The sequence below is a fragment of the Giraffa tippelskirchi genome, chromosome 12 (assembly GCF_054371585.1).
Source record: "Giraffa tippelskirchi isolate mGirTip1 chromosome 12, T2T-mGirTip1v1.2.pri, whole genome shotgun sequence".
In the NCBI taxonomy this organism is placed as follows: domain Eukaryota; kingdom Metazoa; phylum Chordata; class Mammalia; order Artiodactyla; family Giraffidae; genus Giraffa; species Giraffa tippelskirchi.
The window spans coordinates 31042405-31067500 of record NC_137286.1 but is presented as its reverse complement, the minus strand read 5'-3'; the positions used below and the strand labels follow the sequence as shown (position 1 = coordinate 31067500).

Genomic DNA, 25096 nt, shown 5'->3' with positions numbered 1-25096 from the left:
CTGCTATTTCAACTACATCCTTTGATCCATCTGTGGATTTTTCTGTTCCTAGAATGGCACTGGCAGCTAGGGGAGAAGCAGCTCCAAAATATCCATTGGTTGCAGCAGTAGCAGCAGCCAGGCTACCTAATGCGAATGTCCCCGCCGTACCACCAGCTGTGCTGCCACTGGCCGAGGCTTCACTGGCATAGGTGGCCAACAAATTGGCTGCTGCTGCTGCTGGGTTGGCACTGGCAGCTGCTGCAGCCAAAGCCCCTGTTGCTGCTGCTTGACTGAGACCTAAACCTAATGTGTTGAGATTATATCCATAGCTGGCTAATGTATTAAGTGCAGAGGTGATGGCCACCAGGTCATTGCCTGTGAAGCCAGATAAAACTGCTGGAAAGGCTGCAACGCCAGCAAGGTTAGCATGTCCTAATAGCCCTGCGGCTGCTGCAGCTGTTGGTAACACTTCAGCAGTGTTTGCATAAGGAGATCCGGTTGGGTTGGAATTTGCCACGGGACCTGTAACATTGGCATAACTGATATTGAGGCAGCTGCCACTCTGTGGATCCTCTTGTATCTTCTGGATGATAAGTTCAACAGCTTTTCGGTTTTGTTCAGGTTCTCCACTCACAGTGACAACCCTCTCTTGCAGGTTGATCCCATCAGGTTTCTGGGAAAGCTGCACCCAAGCCCCTGACTGCTCCATTATAGCCTTCACAGTAGCACCTCCCTTCCCTATTATCAGACCTGCTGTGCTGTTGGGAACTATAATCTTTACCTGTAATTAAAAAAAATACGTATAAATAATACTTCTGTTTTGCGCACATACATTATATTACTTTGCTATCCTACAAAAAGTAAAATAGTAAACTGAAAATTAGTTTAAACATAATTTATGAAAGATAGAAACACCACAATTTCTAAAGTGACCAATATGACATTGTAATACAGTTTTCTTGTGAACTTAGAATCTTCAAAGGAAAAGGCAATTTTCAGTTTTAAATTATTAAACAAAAATTTTCCTTGACTGTGAATTCTGCAGAAGTCATCAAAAAGAGGAAATCATAGTATGTCATCAATGGTAACATTTTTATATAGCTCCCAAATCAAAACGCTGTTCATGATTCACCTACTTAGCTTCAAGAATACCTTTGCTCTAAGACATATAAAAACACAGAGCATAGGATTATAAACCAAACTTAGTAAAGATGAAAGTAGGAAAGTTCTACCTTGAGTCCCTTTAAAACATTAATTTCATGTTCCTCATAATTTTTGTGTTGTTCAATACCTTACTTCATGATTAATTAATTTTCAGAGATGAAGGGAAATATATTTAGGTAGTATTTTAGTTTTACAACTAAACTGATACCAACTTGTAACCTTAACAATATCTCAAAAAAATTAGTAATATAAAAAAAATTCAGTAGCTTTTAGGTAGGTTAGGGGCTATTTGAGAGTAATATTACATCTATCTAAATTTGCAAAATGACTATTTTGATTAGGTAGATAATTCTCTTTTGGGCAGCAATATTTTAAAAAATAGACCTTATAACCATTTTGCCAAAGATTAATTAAAAATTACTGCAGTTACATGAATAGTCACAATGATTCACTGTGACCATATACAGGCACTTACTTTAGCTAATTTGAACCGAAACATCCAGCCACAAAACTCAGTATGTTTTAAATTATTTAATCATAATTGAAAACTATTATAAGATGTGTAATATCAGGATGGTATTTTCCATAACCCTTTCAATTAAAATATAGATATTAACATTTAAAATTATATTTTGGTAGCACAAAAATACATATGGCACTTTTTATGACTCACCAGGAGATAAAAAATTGTGAATGTTCTATCACTGACAAAGCACTGAAGTAACTGCTTTCCAGACATTTAAATGGGCAGAAATTTCAGCAGAAATTTAGTTGAGATACTTTATGAGATATCTCATTAGTTAATTTTTAGCAAGTATTGCCATGCTGTCTTTAAAACACAGACTTGGGTAAGAATTAAAAAAAAATATAGAGCCATTCATTTTTAGGAAGATAGCAAGCAGTGCAAGTATAAACTTAAATTTTAGAAAGGGTTACCTCATAAATATATTTACACATATTATATACACACACCCCAGACCACTTTTCTTCCCACATATATAAATTAAAGTCACAGTATAATTTTGTTTCATTATAATTCGTCTATATATAATCGTATCATTTTACTTAAACAAATTAAAATTTCTAGAAACATTTCTTTGGAATGTCAAATGTATCTCTCTTGTTCCCCTGATTAAGTTCATTCATGTTCAAGAAGTCGACTGAGAGGCAATTTTTTTAACAAGTTAATTTGTTATTTTGTTCTCAGACTTTCTGGTAGAAAATTATTTGTCTGAAATATTGAAATATGTTAAAGTAATACAATTAGAAGGTTAAATCATGATTACATCTTACACCACTTAAGAGGAGTTAGAATCATCCTTGTAGTTTATTCCGTGCACATGAAATATTAAGAAAATTTACTTTTAAGGATTTATAAATCTGAATGGTAAATATGATTATATTTTATAAATCATGATTTCTTTTCAAAATTAGAAAAATTTTTTGCAATAAAATATTGTTGAACACTGAGGTGTTTTAATGTAATCTTTTATGAAGAAAAACATATTAATCAACCAAGACTTTCAAAAGTGCTATTTTAAAATTTAATATCACTATTGTTTTGCTCAATGTAATGACTGCCTGTATGATTATAAACCAGGAAGAGACTAATAGCACATGAAAGGTTGATGGAAGCTATCCTACAGACTGTCAATAAAAAGTAATGAAACATATAAGTTTATAACATCCACTCTAAAATAAGCTTCTATAAGTTGTATGAAGATTTTAATTTTTACTACACTGCACACCAGTTATTGCAGCTATAACTTTTTTTTTTAACTCTAGGACTAATTAGTTCTGTCTTTCTAGAAGAACTTGCAAATGTGTACACAATACTTATGTTACTTATACAAGCATATTACCTCATCCTTCCTTTTAAAATTTTTCCCTTTAATCATTTTTTTCCTTTTAAATATTCAAAAATACTAAAATAATGTATTTTTCAGAAATAGTATGTGAACTTTTGATAAAAATAAACATCTTCCAAAAAATATGTATCTTTGTAAACTGAAGAATTACACCACATCATCTATCTTTATTCTAAAGATGTCTTTATGTAGTAAGTACATTTTCTGTATTTTAGTTTAAATTATTAATGTTTGACATAATCTTAAATAAATACTGTCAGCCATATTTGTTATTTTATCAAATACTGATGTAGCTTCCAAATTTTGCTGGTATAACTGATATAACTGATATTCGTCTACATGTAACTAAAGGTATGTATGAATAGAAGACAGTAGTGATTGTATATTAATATTTATAATATAGCATTTATTAACTTTAGATAGTTATAATTTTGCTTACAATGAATGATTTTAGAAATAGAAAATTAAAGAAAATGTAAACGTAAGTTTATATTGAACTCCAAATTCATTGCGTAAATACTTAGTAGCCTAGCCAATGAATATGATCCAACTTTTATATTTGACATAATGACATGAAAAACCTCTTAGATATACGCTGATTTTTCTCTGAAAAATTAAAAAAAGTACTTATTTGCACATTTAATATTAATCCAAAATTGACATACAGGAAAGAGACCCTCTGAATGGGAGAAGTTGAGACAAAAAGAAAAAATAATTCATTTGGAATAATATAATATCTCAGACAGAATAGTGTTCTGCTTCCATTTTATGTGCCTGATTAGAGCCATAAAGAAGTGAACCACAAGTGTGGAAGCTTGAAGATGGTGAGCAACTGAAAAATGGGTAGGGGATGAGAAAAGTAGTGTCGAGAATTATGTGAGACAGCCTACTTGCTCACTTCTTGGACATGGAAATACAGCATTTACCTAAAGGAAAATCTGTGTATTGACAGTGTTTACATCCCAAATGAGGTGACAAATAGCTGATTTTAATTGTACTTATGACTTCATTTTCATTGATGCACTGTGAGCACACTGACATATACATTCTTATTTCTAAAGAAATGAAAGAAAAAAAAAGTTGTATCTTAGCATACAATTATTTGGTGTAATAAGTATCAGCTATATCAGATATATTCCTGACATTTGCAAATCAGTTTTCCCTTCAGAAATATGATCTACAGTTGCTACCATCCACCCAATCTTTTATAGAAAGCTTATTAAGTGACCCAGGCCCTGTGTTGGGAGCTAGAGATAAAGGATATATGTGATACTGTTCCTGCCTTTATAGAAGTCTCAAATCAGTTACAGAAAATAGATGTGTAAATGTATCAGTGCAGTCAAGTCCTAAAGTGTGGGTACAAAAATATATAAAGGGTACAAAGGAGATGGCATAACTGGAAGAAAAAGGGGTAAGAGAACCTTTGAGAGATGATCATATTTCATTTTAGTAGCATTAGTGTCCTATTCTTTACTACAGACATTCCCTGTCAGGTTGCTGTTATCTCCGTGTTGGAGAGAGTTCCTGTTCAAACCTAAACCCATTTTAGTAGTGATGATCTGCTTAAATAATGGTATTATTTTAAAAGAAAAAAAATTGTATTTAAATTTTCCTTATTCCTAGATTATAACTGTTATATCAAAGAAACATGAGAAAAGATTAACAATATAATTATACCAATTCCTTGTTTTCAGAAAAAACAAGGAATAAAGCAATTGTTTCTCTATTTGCAACCACAAAAGAAGAACCTCTATGGGAATGCTATGAAAAAGTTAAAAATACCAAATAGGTAGGCTTAAAATTGACATTTTCTAATTAGAAATAAGCATTAAGAAAAACACATTTACTCCTTTGCCAAATAAGAACTCCAATTCATTATGGTCTTAGAAAAGAATGAGAGTGTCTGTAGGCATCATATTTCTTCATTAACATGGCAGGAAAATTACTGAATTATTTTCATAAAGCCATACTTTAAAATAAATGCAAAAGAAGTTCAAGTATAATTTGTGCTTAGTCACTTCAGTTGTGTCCGACTCTCTGTGACCCCATGGACCATGGCCCACCAGGCTCCTCTGTCCATAGGATTCTCCAGGCAAGAATACTGGAGTGGGTTGCCAGTTCCTTCTCCAGTGATAAAGCACGAAGTGAGTGAAGTGAAGTCGCTCATTCGTGTCCAACTCTTTGCAACCCCATGGACTGTAGTCTACCAGGCTCCTCCATTCATGGGATTTTCCAGGAAAGAGTACTGGAGTGGGTTGCCATTTCCTCTTCCCTAGTATAGTTTAAGATAGCCCAATTAATAGTGTGAACTATTTTATTTAGGGCTTCCATGTTTTACATTACATATGTACTGCTTTGCTTTTTTAAAGCAATTCCTATCAATGGTGGTTATCTATTACCTCATTCATTCAGTCAGCTGACATCTCTTATAACAAGAGACTCCACTTTGCCTTCAGGAAATATTCTCTCATTCTGAGTACATGTACTTTAGGTAAGGCTGACAACCTTCCAATGCCTTTAGAAGTAGAAACATGACCCAAGCCTGCATATCACACTTTCCACACCTCTTAGCAGGTACTGATTTGGGATTGAGCACGTGACACAGGATGGTCCAATAAGAGCCTTAAGAATCCGCGAAATTGTTGGGATGGAAGTAACCGTGTGATCTAGTAGACCACAAGCTTGATATTACTAGTGCTATCTTGTCAATATATGGAAGGAGGAAGAAGTTGACTGAAAATAAAGTTAACTTAGATAAAAGGAGACTTCAGGAATGGAAAGAGAGAGGGGGAGAGAGAGAGAGAGAGAGGTTTCTGATAGAATTTTGGCATCTGAATCTAACCATGTCTAAAGCCAGCATGGAATCAATATAACCCCACCTTTTTTTTTTTGTTAAGTCACTTTGAATTAGATGTCAATAACTTGTAATTGATAAAATAGTATCTTTGAAAATGTGTTCTTGTTATATCATGTAGTATTTGCCTTTCCAAAAGAAATACTGACATTTTATTGTATCTCTTGATGCTCTAAAAGCCAAGATGTCTTAACTCTGGTAAAGAGAAAGGAGTGTATTAACTGACATATCTTTTACTGAGATATATCCTGCATGATCTAACAGGATAAATCTCCTTCATTTGCCTAGGGTGTTACCCCTTGGACCACTGAGACTCCACTTATTAGTGACCACTGAAGATGCATGTATCATTTGGCTAGATCCACATTGAACTGCCAAGCATAGTAACTTGCAAACAGTGTATTTTTCTTTTGATTATAGATTTTATATAAATAACTGCCTTTCTAAAAAGTACTGCTTTGACAAAAAACATATGACATAGCTAAAAGAATGTCTTTTTCTTCCAAAAAGAATAAAAAAGCAGCTCTTCCAACTCTCTACTAGTCTGTTTAATCTATTTACTTTTGATAACCAAATTCAAGGCAGTACCATTTTTCATAAGCATGTCTCAGTATCTATCGTAAAATACCATGCTGTCTTTTCTCATATATCCTTAACCCCCACCTACTGCCAACACCAGGTTTTAAACCTGGAAGCCATCTGTGCCTTCTCTTGCTCCCTAGATCTCTACATCCTGTTATGCACTGTTGATTTTTTTTCCCCTGTATGGTTCTTGCCAGTCCTACTGTTTAGCCTATCTAAAGTAATGTGTGGTGTAATAAGAAGAATCTAGAATTGGTAGTTAGGACATATGGACCCTCACCTTGGCTCTGCTGTGTGACCTTTGTCAAATCACTTCAGTTTGTCATCAATAAAAATCAGAGATTGTAGGTGTTTTTATTTTAGCTTTATTAAAAAACTACTCAGTAGCCTTCAGTGATTTCCCTCCAGCTACCCACTAAATTATCCACACTCCTCATGGAGACATTCCAAAGTCTCCACACCTTGTTTCCAAGTTGTCCTTCCAGTTTAATTCTCTATGACTAGTATCCTATGCTGAAGCCAAACTTTACCTGCTAGTTCTCGAATATACTCTATATTAGGTGTTTTTCTAGGTCTTTGCCTTCGTATATTCATTTGTTCCAAATGACTAAAATGTTACCTGTATTCCCCACACTGTTCTTCCCCTTAAACTCACCTATTTTAACTATGAAATCTTAGGTTTTCCAACAGCAGCTCCAATGCAATGAAAATAAATAGATTTATATGTAAGAACTAAATAAACTATTTGAAAGATGGCCATGCAGCAGAGAGAAAGAGAAAGAGTGAGTGAGTGATTACGTGTGTGTGTGCGTGGGTAGGTGTGTGTGTGTAAAGTATGATACTGGGTTCTTATAAAGAAAATAACTTTATCATCTCTAAAATCTAAAATTCAAATTATATTACAACCATACTGAAATCTATGAAAGATAAATGTACAGATGTTTTAATCTTATAATATTATTGAAATCAGTAACATATTTGCTATTTAAAAATCCAATAAAATTATAATTAAATATGCACTCTATGCCTTTTTCTTAGTTTTTCATTTATTTATTTTTTCCTATGTTATTTTGTAACTTTTTACTCATTAAGCTTGTGGCTATGCTTCTTCAGCCATAAAAAATGTGGTCAGGTTGGTTCTAAAAGTCTAGAATACAAACATTTCAGTGTTTACTTGACTAAGTGATAAAACTGGATCAATTAATAAGATGACTCAATGACAGTGTCTACTTCTACTGACTCATAATCACAATTCATAACTGGTGTAATTACCTCCCACATCTTGCCTTACTTCAAGCAACTGCATTTTTACCTTAAAATAACTGACTTTTAAAAGCTTTGTGGAAACTGTACTTCCATTTTATATCTTCTTCCAAAGGGCCATACTTTACTTTCCCCTCTGGCTGTAAGATACGGCAGAGGATGACAGACAGTATACCTCTTTTTTGTGTCTCTTTGAGATAAGACAGAAAATGAATGATAATCACTGCAAAATTTCTTAAGGCAAATAAAGTTTAACTGAACATTTTTTTTTAATTTAATACATTTTTTTTGCTTTTCCACTGACGAATTATTCCAAGTTTTTTTCCCTTTTGGTGACTGCTGCATGTTTTACAAATACATATTATATTTCAGAGAGGGATATACTTAGGAATAAGAAAAACAGGAGAAATATATTCTTTATGGGTTAAGAAAGAAATAAAAAAATAGCCCTTTGAACTATGTCTGTTATGTTGAGGAGATAAGCACTCTAGATATATCAAAAAAGACTAGTACTAGAGGTCAAGTAATGATGAAGAAAACATGAGGGTTGTGAATAATAAACTATTATAGAGCAGCTTATTATTTACAAATGAAAGTAATTTGGGGTTTGTCTTCTTAGTGCTTACTAAACCAGATTTTACTAAATTGAGGATAAATTTCTGGAAATCTCATTTGCCATCACCATCCACGTGTCAAATTATTAAAAAGCTCTTTGAAACTATTATTTTCAAACCCTATCTTTTTAGCTCAGCTATTTCAGGGCATATATAATAAGTTCAGAGTTCTTAATTCTGATTAGCGAAAAATATATTTTAGAGGTTGTAACAATCAACTAAAAAAATGAAAAAAATAGCTATGAACATGAAAGTAGGGGCTGTGTTTATGGAAGCAGATGATGGAAAGGTGTGAAAGATAAAGACAGAATCAAAAATTCTATTTTGGATATATCAAGTTTGAAATGTGCCACCCATAAGAACACGTCAAGTAGGTGACTGGCTGTGGGTTTAAAGCCAGAGGAATGGACAAGGTAATCTAGTGGAAGGTAAAAGCGAACAGATAATTCATTAAACAGTGAACAGCAAAGGACTGTGCAGGACAAGAAAATATTTAACATCTAAAATAATCAAAGATATTCAGCAGAACAGCAAAATTAATCACAAAAAAAGGCAAACTAAATGAAAATTAGGGACAGGCTTAACTATCTTAATCTCTTTCTTTTAATCTCTTTTCTGTGGCAGTATATTTTGGAAATTACCTTATGTAACACATTACATTATAAAATGAGCATAATCTTTAACTTAGTTTCTCTCCTTCTGTGATCTATCTGGGAAATAATCCCAAACATGGAAAATGTCATATACACAGAACAGTATAAGATACTATATGAAACTATAAAATAACGTGGAAAACATCTATGCACAATTTAAAAAAATACATAAATGTATGTGTAGAATTTGAGTTAAACAATGTAAAATTATACACAGATAAAACTGAATAAAATAATAGAGGCTGGGTTTCAGATGAGCTTTCTTTCTTACCATACAAAAACTTGTCTTATTTAAAAAGTTTTTAAAAGCAGTATAACACAAGGAAATGGAAAAATTATCCCCAAATTGGGCTGCTGAATAAACAACTCCTGCAGAACAAACAATTCATTTAAAATTAATTTAGTATATTTCCTATATTCATTGAACAATTATTTACTGAGTTCTAGGTACTGTTCCTGGAGAAACAGAGTTAAACAGAAAGCATAAGATCTCGCTTTCATGAAGCTTCCAGACATGTGGCATTTAAATGTGTATTATAAAATGAGTTGGCAGAAAAACAGATTTAGAAAATACCTAAAGTGTTTTTTGTTTTTATTTTTCATTTTTGACCATGCCTCCTGGCATGTGGGATCTTTGTTCCCCAACCAGGGATTGAACCTGTGTCCTCTTCATTGGAAGCACTGAATTGTAAGTACTTGACTGCCAGGAAGTCCCAGAAAATACTTGCAAAATTTTAAAACAAGAAAATGTAAAATCATACTTTTAAATAAAAAGTCATGTAGTTATGCTAAATGCTTGTTTAGGAAAACCACTAAAGTTAATCTAGGAATATAAAGCCATTTAAAATTCTGAGTATGGGTTGACTCAATAGTCTATAATGTAAGCAAACTAGTCTGATAAGATATTATTGGAAGTAAATGCTGAACTATTTTTAAAAACTGATCTCTATTTAAGCTTAGGTAACTGAGGTAGCTAATTACTAAGAAAACTTTCACAATTTGGATTATTTTGCTTTTACAAATTTTTGATTAAGCCATTTTCACCATTAAGTATTATTATTAATTAATGATAGATTGATGTGCCATATTTTTAACATGATTTAAAATATTATTGAAATCAAATTACAGTTACTTGTAGGTATTTTATATTTACTAATCAAGGTAATACAACATTTATTATATTTTAATTTCACCAAGAGTTTTTCTGAAGGCAATATTTGCTTTTTAAAAAATAATAGGTGTCTACATTTCAGTATCTTATTAGTAAAGGGGTATTGATAACTTACTATCACAAATGACTGTCATTGAGAAATGAAACTGTCCTGAATTATTCTCATTATGTTAATACTTAGAATATGAAAATATATACTGACTAATAAATGAAAAGCTATAGAAGAATGTCTGCAATTTAAATAAACATATTACTAGTCATAGAACTAAATTCTCTTCCTATATATGGATTGAAGTAATTCACTTCTAATATGTTAATGAAACACAAATAAAAATACTTTTATAACTCTTATTTGGCTAAAGCCATTTAAAGTTAGTTAATGAAACAAACCTTTTGCATTTTCAAAAATAATTTTAAAATGTAACTGAAGGACTGTATCACCTAATGGAAGAAAAAAAAACACAAAACAATAGCTAAACCAAAGACCAATAAAATAAATTATGAGGTACTAGGTTCAGAAGATGAAAAAGATCAACTGGAATATTCCCAAATCAAAGATTAAAAAATTAGAAATAAAAATGAGAAACAAATTTTTATCCACAGTGAATGGGTTATGAAACTGTGGCAAAATTACTCTTATCTAAGAGAATATGCAAAAATATTCCCACTTCTAATCATTTTTGAAATAAAACTAAAATGTTGAAAATGTTGATAACTACCCAATTTTCCTATTTTGCATATTTTCTATTTCACACGGCTTTAATTGAAAGACAAAAATGTCTGTTGAAGACTAGCGCACATTCTGAAGTAATGACGCATTAAGTGCTTTGGTGATATAAAGGCACATAATGTTCTGTCTTGAGAACACAGCATCTGCAAGAACTACCAGAGCTATGACTTTAAGGAGAATGCTGACAAAACCGACAAACCACCTTTACCTACTAGGTAGTAGTCCATCTGCCTACTTAGCAGCTAATACTAGACAAGGCACTCTGTATTTTTATCAGTGCCCAAACCACATATAGGATGTAAAATAAGGTACATTTCGTTAACTCTTTTTCCCCTGGACTGTACCATTTTCTTCAATCTGAAAACTTCAAAAGCCCTAGGCTTTCCATAAATACAAATACATCTTGATATGAGATGAAACCTTTAGAAGAGACTTTGGAAGGTCATATAACTTGGTATTCACTAAAAGATGTGTTATAATTCTCACCTGAAAATATTAATGGTGTGCTGCTGTCAGCAGAAATTCTTAACTTGCCCTCAGAAAGATCCCCTGATGCCCATCACTGGCTGTGAAGGACACATCATCTACAGCACAGCACACTAACAAAGCTACATGCTTGCAGTGGAATGGGTATGGTTAGGAAGTGCTCATTTAGCCTTTTACCATAATTTTTGGCAAAAATATTGCTAAATAATCTTTGAAAATAGAAACATAATCTGCATATATAAAGATCTCCAAGGTTAGAAAACCTCTAACTGAATTTGGCAATAGTCAAAAAATTACTACGACTATCTGAAAAGACAATTATCCTTTGTATAATATTTCTTCATAGATTTAAATTGTAATTATTAGTAAACCTTTACTGTTCTCAGTGATAAAACTAACACCCCTCAATTTCTATACAAGTATGTTTTTCTTTATTAATGTTTATCAAATAATATTTGAAGTGCTATTTCATAAAAAAGTCTTTTAAAGGGAAAGTGCTATGTAATACACAATTATATAATTATCATTTTTAATAAACTACTGTGCGTTTTCATATGGTAAATGGTGTACCCAACTAGAGACTTCAGGAAACGTTTTTCTAACTCTTCAAATATAGATGTATAATCTCATCCTGGACTGATTAAATAAGAATCTCTATTGGTAATTTTGATGAGACTAGAATTGAGATCTTTTGCTATATTAACAAAGAATAAAGAAAAATATTACAAATATTACATAATCATTTAATTTGGCATAACTTTAACATATGAAACAACAGCCATTTCCTTTGCCACTTAAGTGTGTCTCTTCTAGTCCTGAAGCCTCTCTTGTGACCCTTCTTGAAACTCCTCAAAAAGCACCCCACAACTAGGAAACAAAAGGGCCAAGTAGTCCAAACAGATATCTAATATCAAAGACAGTCCAATCTTTCTCAATCTTTTGGAAAGTTTCCACTTTAGATTCCTTAAAACATTACATAACATTGTAACTGAAGCCATTATTTTTTCTATCTTGTTTTACTTTCCCTTAGTTAGCATTTTGAAACCAAAGCAGAAATGTAAAAAGTTAATGATGCTCACATTCCTTATCATCATCCTGACGATACACAAACACAAGATATTTTTTGACTATTAAAAAGAAGGCCATGTTTCTTAGTAACTTAATTTTCTTCAGTTAATATATTATGAACACTATCCTAGGCCAATTTATGTGGCTCTAATTCATTATTTTTAATAGCTTTACCACATAATATTCTATGCTGCCGCTGCTGCCAAGTCGCTTCAGTCGTGTCCGACTTTGTGCGATCCCATGGACTGCAGCCCACCAGGCTCTGCTGTCCCTGGGATTCTCCAGGCAAGAACACTGGAGTGGGTTGCCATTTCCTTCTCCAATGCATGAAAGTGAAAAGTGAAAGTGAAGTCGCTCAGGCGTGTCCGACTCTGTGTGACCCTATGGACTGCAGCCTACCAGGCTCCTCCGTCCATGGGATTTTCCAGGCAAGAGTACTGGAGTGGGGTGCCACTGCCTTCTCCGATAATATTCTATAATACCATATTTACTTAGCCACTTTTCTGCTAAAGGTCAGGTGGTTTTCCAACTTTTGCCACTGTAAATAATACTACAATATACATCTTTGTCTCTATATTTCCATGTATTGGTGCATTAAATTTTACTTGGTAGATGCTCAAAAGCTGTAATCATATAGCATTTCTTACATCAGCACTGTAAGAGAATGATTATTTCCTATATCCTTGACCACACTTTTAATTTATAAACACACACACATAGTCCCACACAGAGATTAATTTTTGTGTTCCTGATATATGTGTATTATACATACGCATATAAAATTTTGTCTATTTGGTGACAAAATATAATCTTGTGAATGTTGATTGAAATTTTCCTGATACTTGGTAAGGTTAAACATGCTCTCATGTGTTTATTGGACATTTCCATTCCTCTTCTATAAACTGCCTTTTTGTAATCTTGACCTATTTTTTCTCCTGGATGTTTATTTTATACTATCAATCTAGGGGTTCTCTGTATAGTAATTAATTCATTGTCATATATGCTAAACATAGTTTTTCAAGGATACTGTCACCTTTTGCTCATTAATGATGTATTCTACTATATCAAAGTATAAAATATTTGTAAATTTGAATGTTTTAACCTATCCCTTTATGTCTCATATTTCCTTCTTGCTCTAGAAAGTCATCCTCAACTTTATGTCACACACCATAATTTCATCAAATAGTCTTACAGTTTCAATCTTGAATACATTAAGATCTATTTTTATATACTGGACAAGGTAGAGGTCAAATTTATTTTCTTTCAGGTGGATAGTCAAGTATGCCAGTACCATTTATTAAATAAAACATCCTTTTCTAAAATAAATGACACTTAAATGTTACTCTGGACCAAGCAGAGTTCTAAACGCTTCTCATGCACTGATTCACTCAGGAATCATGACAACCCTGTGAAGCAGGCACTGTTTTTATTCATTTTGCAGACACACAGCACATGGTGAAGTTAAGGATGTTTTCTCAAGTTAGAATATTAGGAAGCAGCAAAGATTTAATCTGAAGCTAGGAACTATGGCCTAAGAGTACGATTCTGTTAATTTCTAAATTACACTACCTTTCTTAATGAATAATAGAATACAGTAAGTTTCCATATATAACTGAGGTCTATTTCTGACATCTCTTTTATATTTCATTGACCAGTTATATTTGCTTGTGTTAATGCCAAATGTGTTTTACTATTAAGAGTTTATAGTAAGTTTTAATACTGAGTGAAGTACTTAATCTCACACATATTATTTTGGTAACTATTCTATTAATTGTCTCATGGTAAGTCTCAGGCATTTTTCATATGAGTATTAAAATCATTTTGTCCTGTTTCACTTTTCCATAAAACCAGACAAAAAGGGAATAAAAGGGAAATTGCAACAGATTTACATTTTAATTTAAAATAATTAATGTTTCTATGATATTAAATTTTCCCTTCCAAGGTTACTGTAGGTCTATCTATTTATTAAGGGAATGTTTTATGTCTTTATATGAAAACTCCACGTTCTCCTAATATGGATTCTGTGTTTTGGTTCAATTTATTTCTAAGAATTCTTGGAGATTTTGATATGAATATGATACTCTATGTTGAGCCATAAGGAACTGCACTCAAATATCAGCAATTTTATAAGGCTCATCCTAAGAGCTATGAGCACATAAAATCTAATATGTATAATAAAGTCAGTAAGTTTATTTAAAAAGAATATTTGAATTTCACTATTTTTCTAGGATTTTATTAAACATGTTTCTAAAGAATATTATCGTGACATCACATACAACACTGAAGGAAATAAAGCGTAATTTTTACATTTTGTAGAATTATGACATATTTGAGGTAAGAGCTTGACTAGTTTCCTCTGCAAAACAAAAAAATACTTTCAAACTGCTCTGAGTACTGGTGAAGTGAAAAGGTCATCTAACAAAGAAGGCTATGTCCCTTTAACTTAATGTCTTTAGTATTCCTTTTTTTCTGTTGGCTTACATTTTTAGAGAACTTCTGTGCAAGATTTCATTTGAAGAAAGGATTTTCAAAAATAAAAAATGAGTTTTAAAAACCATACAGACTGTAAGCCTATTCTTCCAACTAATACTAGCCACTCAACAAATATTTATTGAGAATCTATTAATGTTCCAGGTTAGTGGCTCAGTGGAAAAGAACCTTCCTGCCAATGCAGAAGACCTGAGTTCAATCCCTGGTGAGGAAGGTCCTCTGGAGGAGGAAATGGCAACCCACTCCAGTATTCTTGCCTGGAAAATCCCATGGATAGAGGAGGTTGGTGGGCTATAGCCCGTGGGGTCACAAAAGAGTTGGATATGACTTAGGGACTAAGCAACAAATGCTTCTGATACAGCAGAGAATAGAACAAAGACTACTATTCTCATGTAACTTGATTTTCTAGGAAAGTGAGGCTGACAATATATAATTTTTTTTATATGATGATAAGCAAACAGCTGACTGATTGGAAAAGACCCTGATGCTGGGAAAAAAGAGGGTGGCAGAGGATGAGATGGTTGGATGGCATTACTGACTCAATGGACATGAACTTGGGTAAACACCAGGAGATAGTGAGGGACAGGGAGGCCTGGCATGCTGCAATCTATGGAGTCGCAAACTTAGCGCCCGAACAACAAGCAAAGCATGCAGTGTTCTGTGAGGCAAAGGAAAAAAATTACAGCAAGATCAAGGGAATCAGAAGTACTGGGAGAATGGGGAGGCCGGGTTGTAATATCAAATCGAGTGGCCTGATATCCATCTCAAAAGGGTATTGAGAGGTGAAATTTGAACAAAAACTTGATCACTATGAAGATGTTAGCCAAGTAGATCTCTTTGAGATAGAGAATTTCATGTAGAGAGAGGTAAGAACTTGCCTAATGTCTGCAAGGCAACCCAAGCAGGTGGATCTGCCTGGGGTAGAGTAAGGAGGCAACTGGCATGAAATGAAGTGAAAGTGGTAATCTGGCAAGGATCTTCTTATAAAATAATAGATGTAATTTGGAGGATATTGACTTTTGCTAAGTTCAATGGAAAACTATCATAGACGTAAGCAGAGAAATTTTATCAGAAATAATTTGCTCAGTGGAGGACAGATTTTGGGGTACAAAGGTAGAAAGTCTGGGAAATCTATATAGACACTACTGTAATAATTCAGGCTTGGACTAGGGTAGCAATGAGAAGAGGTCAATATTCTATATATATTTTAGTGATAGAGTCAACATTATTTCTTACAGGAACTGGATTTGAGGTATGAAACAAAAGAGATGAGAATGAATCTAAGATTTGAGATCTGAGAAAATAGTGCATGGAATTGTTTCAATAGAGATTGTAAGCGCTATAGATAGAGCAGGTTTGGGGTAGTTTGTGGACTTCTGAATTAAAGATATCCATTAGATATGCATGTGGAAATGTTGAGTGGAAACTTGGATATATTCTGTAGTTTCACTCTGATATGTGTATTAGAGGTAAATGTGAACACATGTTATGTGGGATCTGAATCTTCCCAATTTTAGAGGACATCTTTGTCCTCTACATTCAAAATTATAAACATAATGTTAGGTAGAGGGCCTTGTAATAAGCCTGTGCAGGAAAAGAATCTTAAGGTTTAAGCTTCATTGTATGCGTGCTCAGTCGCTTCAGTCATATCCGACTCTTTGTGACCCTATGGACTGTATCCTGCCAGGCCCCTCTGTCCATGGAATTCTCCAGGCAAGGATACTGGAGTGGGTTTCCATGCCGTCCTCCAGGGGATATTCCCAACCCAGGGATCGAACCTGGGTCTCCTGTGTCTTCTGTGTTGCAGGCAGATTCTTTACCACTAAGCCACTGGGGTAGCCCTTAAGCCTCATTAGTTCATAGTAAACCTGCTTCTCAATGGAAACATAAATTTTGCATAGGTCAGAATATAAAAGCCAAGGTGTTATATGGGGAGGAAGAAAAGTATACATTCAGAAAGAGTTTCAAATATTAAGATCCATTCACTCCAACATTAAGAAAGATGATGGGACGAACTAGCAAAGGATTTTGAGATGAAGCACATGGCATGATACAGGAGGAAAAACAAGGTTGTGCAATAATATCCTGGAAGTCAAGTAATGAAAGAACACCAAGGAAGCAAAAGTGACAAATTATAACAATACTGTTGACAGACCAAGTTCCATGCAGATTGAGAACAAGACAACTGGAATTAATGGTGAGGTCATCTCTGATGTCTATGTAAAGTTTTAGCAGAATTGTGGAGGCAAAAATCTGACAGGAATGGATTTAAGAAAAAAATGGGAAGACAAAAAGTTGGAAAACAGAGAGTAAACACTTTTGTGAGTTTTGCTACAAAGTAGTATAAGAAATAGAGCATTAGCTAGTGAGGGAAGTGAGATTAAAAGATGAGAGAAAAAACAGATGTATGTATGCTGATGAGAATGTTACAGATGTAAAAAACTTGACAGATGAGAGAGATGGTAGAATTGGTGAAGAGATGACCTTGAGTAAAGGAAAAATAATGAGCCTTTAACGTGCAACTGAAATTACTTGTTTTAAACAGAAGCAGGAAAGTTTATCTATGGTAACAGATGAGAGGTAGAATATGTGGGTATAGGTGAAGCTGTGATTTTGTGAAAGTTTTCTTTTTATTGCTTCCATTGTTCTCAGTCAAGCAGGAAGTAAGGTTATGAGCCTGGAGTGAGGATAGAGCAAGAGACGCTGGGTGGCACAGACAATTCTTATATGGCTTCGTGATCTCTACTCGCTTGGTGTTATGCCTTGTATAGTTCCCTCCATTTCAGTGTGAGGAGAAATTGTGACCTGATTCTAACACACAGAATATGGCAAAGGGATGGAATGTCACAACTCTGATTAAATTTCACTGTATGGTAAAAGAGAAAGTAATTCTTGTGTTTAGGTTCAATACGACTTCATCGTGCTAACATATAATGGGGAGAGATTTTCCTGCTGTCTCTGCAAGAAGCAAATAGCCAAACTGTGAAATGCCTGTAGAGTGGGTCACACAGCAGGAAACCTGGGTAGCCTCTAGACTCTGAGATCTTCCTCTTGTCAACAGTCAACAAAAAGTTGGGGTCCCCAGTCATACAGCTACAAAAAACTGAATGTTGTCATCAACTTACATGAACTTAAAATCAGATGAAAATAAACCCCAGCTGATACTTTTGATTGCTGGCTTTTGACTCTGAGCAGAAGACTCAGCGAACAGTGCCTTTGACTTCTGACCCATTGGAAACTATGAGGTGATAAATGTGTGCGGTTTAAGCCAATAAATTTGTGGCAGTCTGTTACACACAGAAAACTAATACAGGTGTTGAAATGAGACAAGAATTTATGAAACAGACATTCAGAGAGTAAAAAAGTGACTGGGCTTATGATTACCTGACAGAATTAGGGGGTCATTTGAGATCTGTGGTCATGAAACTGAAGTGGGACCACTGACTTCCGTTTGTTTTTTTCTGTAACTACAGCAAGGCTTCTATATATGAGTTACCTACTTTCATTTGTTTTGTATATTTTGATATATAATTTCAAATCTATTATTACATAAACATCTATAAAGCACGTATTTCTGAAAATATTCTTTTTTCTTTTATTGAATATGAGAAGAATCCCAGGAGAGCTAACAATCATGAATCTAAAATTAAGGCTGGAATTTAATTTTTGGCACCACTGATTGATTAACAAAAACATTTTGTTGAATCAAAGTTATTGAAAAATGTAGAAAGATAACTTACAATTGGTCAAACCCAACTGATTCTGTTTTTTATCTTTTTAAAGTTTAATCACATTGATTAGGACTTTAATTTTATTTCTATCCATATATTTGCTTCGTAAAGTACCAAAGTGTCAAACTTGCACCGTGCAATATACACAGACAAAAAAGTGTAAGTTGTAAAAGTATTAGCCCTAACTTTCTTGCTTAATAGGGAAATAACAGAAATTTGATTTGTAAGTTAGACAACAAGTAACTCTGTACTCTCACTTGAGAAGAAAACTACTGAGCATCTAAAGCTATCTTAAAAAGCTTACATACATGTTGATTACAGAAATATTTTAGTGTTGAAAATGCAGCAATATTAGTATCACAGAATCTTTCTTTAAAGATAAAACTCAGTTTAACTAAGCTGTTTTATGTTGTATTACTTACCATCTTAAAGAATAATCTTTTTTTCATTATCATTTGAAAGAAATTTCAGAAAAAATAAGTAAACATAGCTTACACTTATATAGTGAGTAGTACATTCTAGTGCTGTTCTAAATATAATGAATTTATTATCTCAATTTCACAGAAGGGGAACCTGAGGTCCAATTTACTCAGCAACTAGCAGAACAAAGATTTGATCATAGGCAATTAGGCTCCAGGCAACTTTTAACCACCATTCTATCAGGCTTCTCATATGATAATCCTTCAGTTTTCCAGGGGAAATTATTACAGACTCATAACATCATAGTCTGATCTGTGAAAACAGTCTGACTTGTGGAAATATGAAGGTAGGAAGGTAAAATCCAGTGTGTACTGAAGCATCATAGTCATTTTTAAAAGAACAGAAAAGATTTTTAAACACTGAAACTGCAGATGAAACTTATTTTCAGTGTACTTTCTGTGCTTTTTATTTTGGGGTTTTCTAAATATTAATAGTCTCTTAGTTCCTTTTATTAGTTTGTAACACAAACCATTTAGTCTAAAGAAAACTCAACACAACTCACTTAGCCATTATTGATGAAATAGCACAAACAGCTGTCTAAATTGCTTTATATTGGTTTATGAAAATTCACATGGAAAAAGTCTGCAATGATTTTTAACAGCAGAGGATATCAGATTAGCTGTAAGACATAAACAATAATTTTAATGTACAACTACAGACATACCTGCTAAACTGCTGGGTAAGGATAAAGTAAACGTATCAGAAATGAAAGTCATATTATTATAGGTTTAAGACTCTATTTTAAATATGGACAGTTTAAGATGATGACAGTAGAACCCTTTTTTCTACCTTGGTTATTACTCTTATACATCTAAGTCAATTTTAGTGAAGCTGAATTAATTAGGACTATCCACAAGAAACAACTGTGAGCTATCTAAAGACTGACTGAACAACAAAAACCAAATTATCTTCTATACTACAACATGAATAGAATCTACTGGGAAATACTGTAGGGAATGAAATAATCACAAACTATTAATAACATAAAGATGAAAGATAACTATAATTCCTTCAATGAATTTAAGGATTTTGTTATTTTATATCCTGCCTCAAGTTATCCAGGAGGTATTATGCTTGTTTGTACAAGAACAGAAGAAAACAAAGTATAAATAAAGTACTTTTAATAACTGAGGACTGTGGACAGAGTATAAAACCACACATGATTTAATTTTCCAAATTAGAAAAATGTCTGGAGGTAGATGTGTTAACATCTCTAGAGGGTAAAAATATTATATCAGTAAACTTAAAAAAATAACCTTTTTAATAAGTCATTTTATAAAAATCATGTTTCCACAAAATAAATACAAGAAAATACAAATCTAACTTTAAAAACAAAATTATTGTTGGTTTTTCTTTCTAGATCCAGAATTTTTTACTTTTTATGTTGAGAAAAATCATTTGTTTTTAATGAGTGTTGTACTCATGTGTCTTGTCTTTATTTGGAAGAGGATGAAGCAGAAGAGGAACACTAAAAATATAAAGTCAGTTGTTTTCACAATAGTTTTCTAATTCATATAATTAAAACTCATAAGAGAAAAAGTATGAGTGAAAATGTATATACACTTTTCCAACTTCATGCATCAATAATACAAGCTTGCTTCTCACTTCATGTAGCACCATTACCTTTAAAGAGAAGAGCTGGGTTTCATCACTAGGGATGTGTACTTTTTAAACCAATTTACTGGGGCTAAAATGTGAGCATTATCAAGGATTTTTGTTTGAAGGGAACACTACTGCATAAAATAAAAATCAAGCTCCTACTACAGAATAACATTCTAAATGTTAGTTTTCCTTCCAGTTATTTAAAAAATGTTCCTGAGGTTGCAAAAGTATTAGCAACAATAAATGAGCAAAATAATTCTGATAGCCTTATCTTAGATCATATGCAAAAGCCACATTTAATATATTTAGCAAATATAGCTCAAAGTTAATAATTTATTAGTCAACTGCATGAAAAATATATTAAAAAGATAAGCTCATTTAATATTTAAATAATCCCATAAGGCTTTATATTAGTAAAAATGTGGAAATATTAAAGAAAATAACATTTCTCACCTAAATGAATCTCAATTCAGACAAAATGAAGATGTGTTTAATCATTTTAATAAATATATTTTCAACATTTCTCATGTTAAAGTACAGTAAGGCTCTGAATTATACAGAATATTTTAGATGATTTCCTTAAATGTGCCAAAAATAACTACATTTTTGAAGAATGTCCTACAAATATTCATTACCAAAACAATCATCAAGTCAAAACTAAGATATATTTCTCATTGCAAAGTATGCCACTCCAGCAAAGAAAACGTATTATTAAATTCTAAGAAAGTACCATTTCTTGAGTTATTAAACAGCATTAAAATTATCACAAATACCAATTTCCAGTTACTCTTAGATTTCTAGAAATGTTTTTCATCAAAAGTTTTAAACACAGTAAGGCATATTTGAAATAAAAAACAAAGAAAATTGCATTCACATTTAAAGATATACCTTTGCTCAATAACTCATATTTATACATTTTTTTTTACATATATGATATTCTTAACTTATATACCAGGAAGCCTAGAAAGAAACAATAAGGGAAATAATAAACACCAACTCAATAAATAACCCTCAGAGCTCCATAAAATCAAAATTTTAGGGGGAAAATCCAAAATCCTAGTAATCTATCATCTGAGTCTATTTTTGTTATCTAAAGCTAAAAATGCATATCAATTTTCAGGAATAACTGATATTTCTTTCTCAGCTTATTTGGAATCTGATCATGGTGCACAAATGTGAATGAACGAATACATCCTTAACCCACCAGTATCTTTCTCTCCAGTGTGCAGGCAATCACCCGTGAAAAGTATGGTGTAGATGACAGGATGATACTGTACCTGATTAGCTCTGGAGGTGGTCATGGGATCAGATGGAGAGGACTTGGTGGTAGTTGGGGAAGATGGCAATGTCTGGGAATAAAGCAGTTCAGGAGCAAATCAACCTTTATAAGCCTTAAACTGATTATTTAAATAAAACAAAATAAAATAAAATGTAATATAACGAGAACAAAATCCTATGAACAAATTTTTCTCCTATTCATTCAAATTTAATGGAATTCAAGATCAATTAAATAACTAATGCATGTAAATACGCATGCATAAGCATGTAAAAATAAATTCATGACTTGAAATCATGATGGTGACTGATAAAAATTCACATGAGTATTAAAGGTATCCTGACCATATTCATGAATAGTAGTCTCTTTTCTTTCCCTTTTGTTTTCTTGGGGGAAAAGAGATCTCAAACAAAAATTCAATAAATTTAATGAGTAAAACTGAAAGTCATTTTCCTATCAATGAATACAGTCGGGGATTGAAAGAAGTGGTGAAATGAAGTTTACTTTGGCATAAAAGTATCCACCTACTTAATATGTTGAACATCACCAACAAGTTGATTCCACATGAATTTAGGGTTCCATACTTAAAAGCAATTAAATTTGCAGTTCTGAGTTCTTAATATCACATTATCTTCTAAAACATTAATTTTTAATAAATTTAGAGCCCGTCTGAAAATGTAAACATTAACCTCATATTAATAAACAAGTAACTAATAGCATTTTAACAAATTGCCGTAATATTTTTTATTATTTGTGCTAAACACTAAAAATTTGTATAGATGAGGTATATAATATTTTGTAGCATTATAAGCCTGTGTTGAAAATAAGCACAAAAATATTAGGAATCAAATTTATTGTTCATTTCATTTTTAAACACATATACATGCTATATATAAAACTATATACAAAACATGTCACATGAGACCATAATATTCTTAAGGTATTTTTAAAACTTCTGATGTCTAATGATGTCTAATAGAGTAATAGTGTATGTAAGATGTTTTTATCTTTTTAAAAAGGTATACTTTCACTTGACAAATTGTATCACTCAAGTAGCACCCTCAGTAGATAATATTTCTTAATATATAAAATGGGGTAGTTTTATAGTATAGAAAAAATTCTATATGCACATTATGTTTTATATTAATATCAAAATTATTCACATGAGCAAAAGCATAACTTTAAAGGTTCAGCAGTGTCAGGAAAAGCAGATAAAATTACTTGAGTCAGTCATATTTACACAGTTAATATTTCATAAGTCCTAACTGGGATAGAAAAAAGTATTTAAGAGTAAAAGAAAGGATAAAAAAATTCACAGGGTCCTGCTTAATTCACTGCTCTCAAGTAACAAACTAAGACTGATTCTAACATCTGATCATATTTTAAACAGTTCACTCATCTAGGGATTCTTGATTCTTTAAAACCTTCAGGAAAACTAGACAATGCATAGTCATACCAAGATTTTTGTTAAATCATATTTTAAAAGGGAAGAAGAGCTGCAAACCTCACAAGAGAAGAAAAAAAAACTTCAAATCTGTTGTTTTCTGTTTTTGCTATTTGTAATAAGTTCACTTTATAAAAGTCATTTCTCCAGAGAGAATTTCACTAATAGTCTTTAATAATTACCTTACTATTTTACTTTCCATGCAATACCATGCAGAAACATACACTACTGACTTTGTGATATTCTATGTACTATGAATTGAAGAGTAAATTTTCCCATCTCTGGTTACAACTGCTACTGTACAGATTTCCTGGGAGTAGTTAACATATATTTTAAAATATGTTTTTTATTAATCTCAACATAATTATGAGATTGCTGACTAAACAGATGTGAAATAAATTTAGAAGCCATCTACCCCAACCCAGGTTAGAAGCTAAGTTCGTTAATCTACAGAAGCTTGAATTATATGTGTTCAGCTCTTCTATTTTCATCAGAGTAAAATCAGCTTGAAGGATGACAGGTTAATTATGACAGCCATCTTGCCCTAGATATGAATTCTCTTGAAATACTGCAAAGAAATATGCAGAAAAAGTAGTAACATCAAGTGACTCGGACTTTGTGATCACTAAGATCAATACTATCTTTTTTCAATTTATTTAATACTTTTCTTTTTACTTTGCATATATGTGAAATATTGGGCATGTATTAGTAACTGATGCAACTCATATTCATTGACACTGTCCTTAATAATTCTGAGGATGCTTCCTTCTCACAGGAATAAAAACAGTAATTTTAAACTTCTGAGACAATATTAATGTGTATAACATCATCAAGGCTTTGGTTATTACAAATTATAATACGTTAAGACTTTAATGTTTTAAGACAGGTGATAAGTTTGGGCTTTAAGGGATTATATTTTGGAAATGTCACAATCAATTGTTTCTAATTTTTTTTTGTTTAAATTCTTAAAATTATAAACATGTAATGTGGTAATAAACACATGATTAGTTTTCTAGTTATCCATTACTTATTGAGATATTCTTAAACACAAAAACCCTCCTTCCTTTACAAATTTAAGTTCTAGCAATGAAGAGAATCCAGAAAATTTGCATTTTGGTTGATTTTTTTAACTACTAGTTGTAAAAATTGTTCTGATAAACAGATAAATGTAAATATATTAATGTCTGTAAAAGGTTCTTATAATTAGATTAAAAAACAGCTTTGAAAGTTGTTCTCAACCACACAAATAGATCAGAAAAAGTCATAAAAAATAGTTTCATGTTCACTATGCTTATTTCTCTAATATTTTATAAACACATGTTTATTCATATTCATAATACTAGCTGAAAATTTAAGTGGTTTCAAGTTTAAAAAATCTCTTAGTAAAATTTCTGATATACATCTTGAAGATATAACTACTGAATATCCATATAGCAACAATATATTAAAATGTGTTAAGTAATATTTATAATGGGTATATACAGTTAAGAACTCTTTAAGTGAAAGTGAAGTCATTTCACTCATGTCCAACTCTTTGCAACCCCATGGACTGTAGCCTGCCAGGCTCCTCCATCCATGGGATTTTCCAGGCAAGAATACTGCAGTGGGTTGCCATTTCCTTCTCCAGGGGATCTTCCC

General features: G+C 32.5%; 1 protein-coding gene across 10 annotated transcripts in view; it reads right to left on the bottom strand.

Moving 5' to 3' along the window:
* NOVA1 (NOVA alternative splicing regulator 1) overlaps positions 1 to 25096 on the bottom strand; it is a 160910-nt gene that overhangs the window by 2314 nt on the left and 133500 nt on the right. For 7 of the 10 annotated variants that reach the window (XM_081551866.1, XM_081551869.1, XM_081551868.1 and 4 more), the window contains 2 exons: positions 22016 to 22087; positions 1 to 763 (listed from right to left, as the gene is read on the bottom strand). The exon at positions 1 to 763 is cut by the window's left edge and continues 2314 nt beyond it. In XM_081551866.1, the coding sequence (XP_081407992.1) occupies positions 1 to 763; positions 22016 to 22087 (835 nt within the window). The remainder of the gene's footprint in view (positions 764 to 22015; positions 22088 to 25096) is intronic. The other 3 variants (XM_081551867.1, XM_081551871.1, XM_081551876.1) reach the window with 1 other exon arrangement.